The sequence below is a fragment of the Prenolepis imparis genome, unplaced genomic scaffold (assembly GCF_030444845.1).
Source record: "Prenolepis imparis isolate NDT839.2.m4 unplaced genomic scaffold, iyPreImpa1.0 SCAF_2, whole genome shotgun sequence".
Classification (NCBI taxonomy): domain Eukaryota; kingdom Metazoa; phylum Arthropoda; class Insecta; order Hymenoptera; family Formicidae; genus Prenolepis; species Prenolepis imparis.
Window position 1 is genome coordinate 18,582,149 of NW_028141160.1, and position 10,923 is coordinate 18,593,071.

Genomic DNA, 10,923 nt, shown 5'->3' on the forward strand with positions numbered 1-10,923 from the left:
AAGCAGTGGTATCAACGCAGAGTACTCATGCGGTAAGCAGATTATAATTAAAAGAAATTTATATAATATATAATTTATATAAATTTATTGTTTAAATTTTTATTTTGTATATACATCTAATTTGCGTTTTTTATATGTTATAGATCAACGCTTTGTACTATAGAGCTCCGCACCGTATCGGTGAGTGTATTGCATGTAACATATAACATTACCTGTATATGTAGATTAATCGCCAGAAATTAATTAAAGCGCAATTCCGAAAAAGGAGTTAAGAAATAATAGGTTAACTTTATATAAAAACAGATTTCAGAAAATATATGCTAACTTTTTCATTAAAACAATAAAATACATAAACAATAAATTTCTTAAAAAATGAAAAAAAACGAAAGAATATATGACAAGCAAATAAAAGTGTTAAATATTTTAGTTTTTTTCTGTTCATGTACATTTACATATTTATGAACACGATTAAAACTTTCTGGCGATTATTTCTGCGTTATATATTAAAATATATACAAATATTGTGCTATTATGAAATGGCCCACTCTAGAAACAAAATAATTTCTGTTTGGCCCCGAAAAATTCGCATAAACATAATACAATATTTAAATATATACTGAAAATTTGAAAATAAAACAAAATGGTTTTGTATATAAAAGAGTTATGTACAAGATCAAATCTTTAAGAATACTCTCTAAGAAAGGTTCAAACCTCAATCAAATTTAAGAGAGAGCAATATTTTTATTTAATAATTAGTTTTTTAAAGTAATTTTTAGGTAATTAATAATAAATTAAACATAATTATAACATAATTTATTGAAATCGAAGTTTGCTTGAATTAAATGTGAAGTTTTTGTATAATTTTAGAATTTATTAGCAATCTAGAAAATATTTATCTTATAGTTAGTTATCGGAAGATCCACATTTTACCTATCGAGAAAGACGAAATCGTCAAATGTTTTAGTTCGTAATAATTTGCAACATTTGCGATAATTTTTCTAAGGCCCGTTCTACAATACGTCGTATGTCGCAGCGGATGTCGGAACGTAAGCGATAGTCCAATGAGAAAATTTCGTTTTCGAAAAAGAACTGGCCTAAGAAATAAATTCGTGATCGTAATTTTCTGATATATTTTTTATATATCTATCATTCGCAGATCAGAGATTCTTCTTTTTCTAATGAAGAACTATAAATATATCCTATATATTAATTATAATATACTAATTATGTATAATTTGCACATGAAGTTATTATTATTAACAACAGCTGCATTTTATTGAGTAGATTATTCGAAATTTTGTTATTATCTTTTTATCGTTAATGATAAAATGATGTATGCATCTTTGTTTTGAATAACACAATTAAATACTATTTTTACTTTTTTTATTTTGTTATCGATCTTATCTCGAATATATATCAGTATTTCTTTATGGTTGATATAATCCAAATCTTTTACTAAATCGTCCAGAGTGTTGCTCTTCTTTATAATATTAAATTTATAAAAATAATTGCTCAATCTCGGACTAGTGTTATTCGATCAATTTCTATGTCAATATGGAATTATTATTGATAGCTTGATCGCACACAGTTAGTTAACAAAAAGTTGATTTTAGAAACAAGATAAATAAAAAATAAAATTGAAACATGATATTCTTAATTGAAAATTTAACTTGCATACAAAACTGAACTATTTCGCATTAATAAAACTACTTGCGCATTAATTTTTTAAATTATGCGTACAAAAAAGTATTTAAGCAACTATATATAAATTACGAAACACAAACATTTTGTCTCTTGGTGACAAAACTCCTGTAGATATTCTTCTTGATATACATATATGTAAGTACATTCCGAAATAATATATTTCAAAAAGAAAAACAAATAGAAGCAAAGAAATTTACTATAATGCAGTAGACCTACAACGCCGTATTCATTGATGTTTTGTGGGAAATTTTATTCTTTTTTTTACATAACTAGAACAACACAAGCGCGCACTACTCGCGCACCATTCCTCGATTTTGTATAAAAAGAATAATATTTTAATATAAAGTTTAAATTTGATTAATATTTTAGAAATCAGCTGATTAAAGAGTTAATTTGCTAATTAATTTTTTAAATAAGAATATGTTATAAGAATTGAAATAGTAATATGTTTTAAATAATATGTTAATAATTCCTTAAACTCGATTAATATTTTTGAGAGTTATCAGCTGATTTCTCTCAAAAAATATTAATCGCAGATAAGGCATTATAATATGTTATTTACAACATATATTACTATTTTAATTTTTATAACATATTATTATTTTAAAATTTAATTAGCAAATTAACACTTTATTAATATTTTTTTACAGAAATCAGCTGATTAAAACGTCAATTTAGTAATTAAATTTTAAAATAATAATATGTACTAAAAATTATAAAGCAATAATATGTTTTAAATAAAATGTTATAGTACTGTAAACTTGATTAATATTTTTTGACAGAAATCAGCTGAGATAACTGTCAAAAATATTAATCGAGTTTAAGGAATATAACATATTATTTAAAACATATTATTTTCATTTTTATAACATATTATTTTAAAATTGAATTAGCAAATTAACACTTTAATCAGCTGATTTCTGTGAAAAAATATTAATCGAGTTTATACAAACTTTATATTATTTTTCTTTTAATATCATTCTTTTTAAAATAAAATTAAAGAATGGTACACGCGCGTAGCGCGTGTTTGTGTTGTTCTATAGTGTACATATATTGTACATGTGCGTTTGTATTTTAACATTTTGTTCGTGGGATTATTTATATGCTTCAGTATAGCTATTATCTTTAATAAAAAATATAAGTTTACATAAAAGTGTATATAAAAATATAATTTACAAAAATTATTTATTAATCTTTACTTTACAATAGAATTTATCTATTTTTAGAGATAGATATATAAAGCGATATATATACATATAAAGATATATAAAGCAAGTATTTTACATATATATTTTATTATATATATATATATTTTTTTGTTTTATTTTTAATTTTTTTATTTAACAATTAAATATCACACAAACAAATGTTAAATTATAATAAATATAATAAATATAACAAATGTTAAATTATAATAAATATATTAACACACAAATATTATAACAAATATTATAACAAATATATTAACAAATGACAAGTTAAAATTCGTATCTCGCGTTCAAAGTGTTGTCAATACAATTATACATAACCATATCCATTTTGTATTTATAAAAATATAATAATGCTATATCTACATTTGCCCGATTAATTTATAGTAAAATTCCTTAAATTCTATTGTAAAAAATACAATGTTTTTAATTTTTCACATATATTGCTTTAAAAATCACAGACATGAAAAGAAAAACAATTTGAAGCACTATTCTACGCAGTATTCTGACTTTAAGTGCAGATGTCTGTATCAGTTATATTAATTCAAGAGCATTTGCAAATACTGATAATAAAATGCCTATATATAATTATGATCAAAGTTTGCATTCGTGTCGCTGCTGGTTATAGATATTCCAATCAGTAATTCAAAGTGTGTGTTGTCACAATAGATCATCCTTAATTCGAAACCGGACAATTTTTCTGATCCGTACGAATAAAGTATGCTCTGCTAATGTTGTTCTTATCGATAACTTGATAAGCTTTCTCTAAAACTGCGACTGGTGGTTTCGGTTCTCGCGTTAAAATCCAAACGTTTCGTACGCTGCAATAAAAATATATTATAATTTTAAGAATTCAGCAAAACTTTAATCTAATCTAATATCTTTAGAATATTTCTATATATGGTATTTAAAATACATATAAGCAGTTCACTTAAAAATTGAAGTTTTACTCTCGTTTAGATACACGAAAATAATAAATAAAGTTGATATTCGATAATAAAAAGTAAAAGAAAAGGGCTTATCGCATACTCAACTCCACCAATCAAACTTCGAAAAAATTCTAGCTTACAATTTCTCTTTGATAAATCCTTTCGTTCACTCTCCTTTCGCAAATAAACTTACTTGAACACTCCGAGATTTGTACAGCTCCATACTACACTGTATGTCTCATAGTCTGTATCTAGAACCCAATAAGGCGCATCGAACGGTAGTGGCAAGGATGGAAAAGTGACGGTCAATTTAGAATCATCGGATCTGCCAATTAACCTTCCAATGCCCTCGATACTCGTTGCGACTCCAGTTCTAAGCAAGGGGGCAGAACTTTATTCCAAGTGGATAATTGCTAGTGATCATTCGTTCATCATTCTATTTTGCAATGCTATCTCTCTCTCTTTCTTTTGTTCTTCCTCTTTCACTATTAATGACTAAAATTATTCTGCAAATGTATACGTTATGTGTCATACTCACAATGATGAAATTTGCTTATTCACGATCTTCACCGTGTCATTCTCGTTCAGACTGTAATTAGCTGTCACACATTTTCCACTAAACTCGAACCACGCAAAGTATCTCTCGACTTCGTACCATTTGCCCAAATACTGAAAAAGGGAGATATTTATGATACATTTTTCTATTTTAACTTGAATACAAATTAGAATTATTAGAGCATGCATAAATGAATATTCTTTAATGCTTAAAGCGTATTTGAAAGTCGGAAGAATTTTCATTGTCAGAAAAAATAATAACTATGACTTTATCTACTCTATATCATAAAAAACTTTATAATCACTTATGCATAATAACCAGATATATTAAGCTATCTAAGCCAAATTATCTAATAAATTATATATCGAGTTAATTTGCTAATTTTTTGCTTTTTTTGCTGTCAAAAAAAATTTTTTTCTCAAACCATTAAAAAGTTACGAATGGCTAGATAGCTTAAGATTAAGCCATAATGCTCTTGTAAAAAAATAGCATATACATAAATTAGAGAAAAAAAATAATACTAAAATTTTTTGCTATTGTTTTGCTACATTTTTCCTTCAAAAATATTTTTGATCTATATTTGAAATATATTTGCTCCAGTTTTTAAGATACCAATAATAAACTGCGGCGCTCAAGAGTAAAGCGCATTAAAGAAATTAGTTGCTCGCATTATTATAGCATCAGAATGTTCCCTGAATTATTTGCTCAAGATATCAAGATTTCGAATTTTTTGCTCGCGAAATAAGTTTAAAAAATTTATTTTTTACCAAGTTATTGTGAAATATAATATATACATAAGTTAGAGCAAAAAATTAATAGTATTAAAATTATTTGCTATGTTTTGCTATTTTTTTGCTATTTTTTTGTTATTTTTTACTTTAAAAAATATTTTTTTGCTTCATCTTTCAAAAAGATACCAAAATAACAAAATGCGGAGCTTAAGATTAAAGCGCATTAAAGAAATTAGTTGCTCGCATTATTATAGCATCAGAATGTTTCTTGAATTATTATTTTTTTGATGCTATAATAATGCAAACAACTAATTTCTTTAATGCGTTTTACTCTTGAGCGCCGCAATTTATTACGGTATCTTTTTGAAAGATAAAACAAAAAAATACTTTTCGAAGTAAAAAGTAGCAAAAAAATAGCAAATAATTTTAGCACTATTAATTTTTTACTTCGACTTATGTATATGCTATAATGCACAATGACTTGATAAAAAATAAATTTTTTAAACTTATATGCGAACAAAAAATTCGCGATCTGGATATCTTGAGAGCAAATAATTCAGGGAACATTTTGATGCTATAATAATGCGAGTAATTAATAATCTTTAATGCGCTTTACTCTTGAGCGTCGCAGTTTGTCATTGATATCTTTTTAAAAACTGGAGCAAAAAAAATATTTTTGAAGGAAAAATGTAGCAAAAAATTTGAATAGTATTATTTTTTTTCTCTGATTTATGTATATGCTATTTTTATAAGAGTATTATGGCTTAATCTTAAGTTATCTAGCCATTTGTAACTTTTTAATGGTTTGAGCAAGAAAATTTTGTTTGATAGCAAAAAAATGCAAAAAATTTGCAAATTAATTCCATATATAATTTATATTAGGTTCTGATAATTTGGCTTAGATAGCTTAATATATCTATAAAAACCCAGTATCGTCGATTAAAAAAATTACTAACTGTCGGTATATCATACACTATATGCATCATTATATTACACACATTTACTCACTTTATCAAGTTCAAAATGTTGCGCTGCCTCCAAGTTTGGACATGTTCCCAAAAATGGTACCTGAGCCATCGCTGCATTTGCGATAATAACGATTACACATATTCGTAACATTTTTTTCTCTAAAAAAACATACAATTATCAGTCAAGTTTTCATTAAAAATATAAATGCGTAGAACGTACAATTATTTTTGCATTTTACAGACAATCGATTTCAAAATGCAAATTAATATACAATTAATTCAAATTAAAAGAAGCGATCAAGTTAATCTTTTTTAAGTGTTTCGGCTTAATAACATTCAAAGAGATTAGAATCTTGAACCGTTTACATCGCAGAAATATTATATTCTATCTGTATTCTTTCGAGAGAGACAAAGTATTATGAATCTAATTTCAAGAAAAATATTTTTATCTCTCGTTAAAATACTACATGTATATATATAATATAATATACACCGAGAAAAAAATTGCCAACATAATCGCAGAACATTTTTTACATTTCCGGCCAGATAATCGTTGTTAAAACACAGATAACATTACGTTTTTCTGCTTCTAAATCGCTTTACATCGATTTTGATAAATTTTTCGAGAATATTGCTTTTTTCACACGTTTTTAAAGTACACTGTCAGTTTACGTAACTCTGTTTTAACAGAAAACTGAAGAGAAGGCAGCACGCACTCCTTTATATAATGTTAATGCGGACGTACGTTATTAAACTAATGATGACATACTTCGTGACGTTTATGAATGTTTTTCAAGTTTTTATCATTTACATATATTGTATATAATCACGTATATTGACTTGACTTATATACAATTACTGATACATACACTGATACATAACATCAAGGTAATATATCATTTCGAGTACCTATTGTTTCTCTTTTCTTCATGATATTTAATGAGTTGAAAGTCTAATGATCCGCAGATCTTTCTTAGCTCTTTCTATGCAATAATATTAAATGCAAGTCAATGGCTATACAGAAATTTTATTAAACATAAATGATTTAAGTTTAATCCGATTTCTTATTCCTTTATCTATTCTATTTATTCGTGCAAGTATAATTCTGCGAACGAACGTATTTACGGGAAGGTCGATTAGTAAACAAAACGAAGCAGGGGAATTGGAAACTGAGAACGGAAAGAGGAGGGGGAGAGAGAGTATCGACGATTACTTTACCATCTAAATGAGATACTCACCCGATGACCTTGATTGTAACCAGAAAAGAGATACGCGTTGAATGTCAATATGCAGAATTGATGTCGATACACCTCGCACGACGAACTGTTCGCAGGTGACTGCGCTTCTTGTTCTTCACTTCGTGCTTGCAAAGACTCGTGAAGGTTGACTGGATGCGTTTGGCAGAGTTCTGTCAGTTAGTAGGTCAATAACGGTACGCCCGGGGTTCAAGAAACCCGTTTCGAATTTGCCCAATAGACTTGATTGACCAATAGATGATCGCCGATTTCAAAGACACGTGGAATATTTCGTGATCGGATGCGATGGACCGCTTTCGAAAATGCTCGCGTTTACGCGGATTAATCGCTAACGGAAATCGATGCCGATCAAAGAAATATCTGCGCAGCGAGAAATAGGATGTTAGTATTAACATAAAATAACTAAAGAATTTGTGATAAAGTTTTAATTGGTTTCGAATGTCTATTTATAAAGATTTGCGAGAATTAATTACTATTTATGTGTCACAGATTATCGTATCCTAATAATTCTATACTTTCGTTAAACAAAAAATGTAGAAAAAAAGTTGAACCTTAAAAAAGTATTATCCAAAAAAATATTTCCTTACATTCAAAAATATTCAAATGTAGGTATTTTGAATATTTTTTTATACTTTTATAAATGCATATAAAATATACATATATTTATTATTAAAGCTTATTTTATTTTTTAATACACTGCTACGTAGTAGTTGTAGTATATGTAATATTATCTAAAATTATTCAGTGTTTCATTATTCATTTATCTATAATTCATAACAGACACTTCTAGTTATTTATCTCTACTATCTGTATATATTTAAATGTATAAAATATTTGATTAATTGTTTAAATATCATATCATAATTGATATTTGGCATCATCAATTTATTTGTATATCGAATGACAGTTTTATATTAATACGTTATTATCATCGAAGCATCAAGAAATCAAACTATTAACGATATGAAAAAAATGTATCCGTTACGTGACCCGCTTATATTTAATGTAATGTTCGATGAAAACGCCACGACACATTTAGCTTTTACTGGTACCATATCGTGACGCAGGAGTTAAAAAGACTTTCCAAGAGCCCGCAAATCACATTTTCCCTCGCATAATATACTCACACGACCCACAAATTATCACAAACGCATTATTGCACGTAGAAATCTTACAGATTTAATGAAGCTATTTTTTTTGTTTTAAAAGTCAAAGTTGTTATTTATTAATTAAATATAATTACCTTTGCATTAATTTACATTTATATTACGCGGCTATATATGTTCGATAATCGATTTTACTTACACACTGCTCAACTAAATGGAAGTGATAAAGACAAAGAAAACGAACAAGTTTTATTAAAACGTTTTTTATAACAATCTTTATTCTTTTTTAGTTTTATTTCTTTTCTTTTTTTGTTTTTACACTTGTACGTAAGCCTATAAAACAAAGCGCCTTGCCAACCCCATGTCCTCAAGCGACAACGACGCGCCTACGGGACAATGATTAATGATTTTGCTGTACTTAAGCGAGACTGGTTCTCAACGAGGAAACCGCTACGAGCCTAAGACCGTCGAATAAATCCCCCTTGAATATGCCCTTGCTAAGCGCCAACTAACAGACGTCTTTAGATACTTCTAGGCAGTCTTTTTCTCCGTCTCATTCGGATACTCGTTCTTCTCCTCCTTCGCGCTTTCCGCGGCGATCTCTTCCTTAACTTCGACAATGATCGTTTTATCCTTGACGTCGCCGCCCTCCTCTTTTATCGTCTCGGCTATCTTCAGGATTCGTTCGGGAACGGTCTCCACGGGCTGCTCGAGCTTTGCGGATTCCTCCGCTATGATCTTCGGGATATCGAGAGACGCTTTCTCGATCAAAACTTCCGCTCCTTCCACCGCTTCGATGTTAGCGTCATTCAGGGCTGATTTAGCGCTCGACTCGACGGTATTCTGCGTATTCGCCCGTTTCGCCGGCTGCTCCGTGGTAGGTTTTTCTGATAGGCGAGAATCCAGATAGGCGCAATCCGCCTGATCGGTCTTGACGAAGAATGTCTTCGATATCTTGTATTTGTCAAGAACGCCGTAAGCCTGACAAGAATAAGAATCACGTCAATTATTATGAAATAAATATTTAAATCGTATACTAACAATTTTATGTGACGATAATAATTACTAAAAAGTTAATTAGACGCTATTTTTTTAGGAAAAATATACTTGAAATAATTTTTTTTTAAGATAATGAGATAACAATTCTAGCATGTATATATATATGTGTGTATGTTTTATACACACATATCGCTTTTTAAAGAGAGCACTCGAGAGAGCATTATTTTTTATGTATTGTATTTACCTTTTGAAGCACTTCTCCAGGCGGTATTCGTTCCCTCGTCATTACCCAGGCATTTTGTGCATGAACTGGACCGATACCTTGACAGCTCCACAAAACGGCATACGTGTCGTAATCCGTTTCGAGTACCGAGTACTTGGTCTCGGGTGTCAGTGGAATTGTAGTATATTTAACATGAAGTTTACCCTCCTCGGCCTTGGAAGCTGCGGGCTTAATTTCGCCGTCCAGTATCCTCTTTACACCGGTACTAAATATGCCAGAAATATTAATAATGAAAAATTTATTTGTCAAGAGAATGTGTACTCAATATCTTTCGTGGATAAATTTATCTTTCTCGGACAAATTTAAAACGAATATTAGAGGCGCAACATATATACTCACAATCGATTAGTGACTTGATTGCTCACGTGGTATCTGCCATCGGTACCTTTGGTATAATTCGTCATGACACATCGAGATACCACTTCGGTTAATTGAAAATATCTCTCCGCCTCGTACCAAACGCCAATGAACTGTAAAAATATCGAATATTCGTTATTCGAAAAGTTTAATGAACTTAATCATTTTTACAATTACATCTTTTTGCTTAAACATTATCGATAATATTAATATTATTATGGCATATTTTGAATACCAGACCCAATTGTTGCATTCATGCTTTAAGCGATTGACTGATATCAAGTTCACTTTACGCGGAAATCGTTATTAACGATGTGAGTCACATAAAGATGTGTGTATCTATCTAAAAAAAACTCTTCTCCACGATGACGAGCCATCAAGAAGGACAAGAGAATTGTTCTTTCAGGCCGAATGATACTTGAGATTTTCAATCAATTGTTAAGCAAGCAAATATAACACAAAAAAAAAATAAATTACATAAAATAAATTACAATCGAGAGCGTAATATATTGGGGGAGGGGGGGGGGGGAAGTGTGTAATAAAAAATAATTAATAAATAAATAACGAAATTACTCACCCTCTGCATATCGAAGTTCGCCATGGGTATGTATTCTGGACAGAAGCCCAGATTAGGAATCTGGGCGCTGGCCCAGGCCAGGACCGAGAACGTTAGGATGATCTTTCCGAACATGTCTGATGACGATCTACCTCGAGTATCCGTCGGGATCCCAACCTTTATATACATTAGCAAGAGCGTTGACCGAGCCTTACCCCCTCTGTGTATCTCACGTGTTGGTACTCTTACGGTACTCTCCGCGGGCCGAGA

General features: G+C 29.5%; 2 protein-coding genes across 5 annotated transcripts; both read right to left on the reverse strand.

The window, feature by feature from the left end:
• Positions 1–3,459: 3,459 nt before the first annotated feature.
• On the reverse strand, positions 3,460–7,489 carry LOC145932521 (apolipoprotein D). 4 transcript variants are annotated; one of them, XM_083031514.1, is made up of 5 exons: positions 7,335–7,489; positions 6,137–6,255; positions 4,380–4,510; positions 4,035–4,214; positions 3,460–3,733 (listed from the first exon to the last, which is right to left on the reverse strand). In XM_083031514.1, the coding sequence occupies exons 2-5, from the start codon at positions 6,245–6,247 to the stop codon at positions 3,589–3,591; spliced, it is 567 nt and encodes a 188-aa protein (XP_082887640.1). In that variant the 5' UTR covers positions 6,248–6,255; positions 7,335–7,489; the 3' UTR covers positions 3,460–3,588. The 4 variants fall into 4 exon arrangements, with proteins under 4 accessions (XP_082887640.1, XP_082887639.1, XP_082887638.1 ...); XM_083031513.1 differs by lacking the exon at positions 7,335–7,489 and adding an exon at positions 6,674–6,830; XM_083031512.1 differs by lacking the exon at positions 7,335–7,489 and adding an exon at positions 6,590–6,787.
• A 1,216-nt stretch (positions 7,490–8,705) lies between these two features.
• Positions 8,706–10,857, reverse strand: LOC145932520 (apolipoprotein D-like). The gene is made up of 4 exons (XM_083031511.1): positions 10,675–10,857; positions 10,080–10,210; positions 9,702–9,945; positions 8,706–9,439 (listed from the first exon to the last, which is right to left on the reverse strand). Exons 1-4 carry the CDS (start codon positions 10,840–10,842, stop codon positions 8,990–8,992), a joined length of 993 nt encoding a protein of 330 aa, XP_082887637.1. The 5' UTR covers positions 10,843–10,857; the 3' UTR covers positions 8,706–8,989.
• Positions 10,858–10,923: the final 66 nt, after the last annotated feature.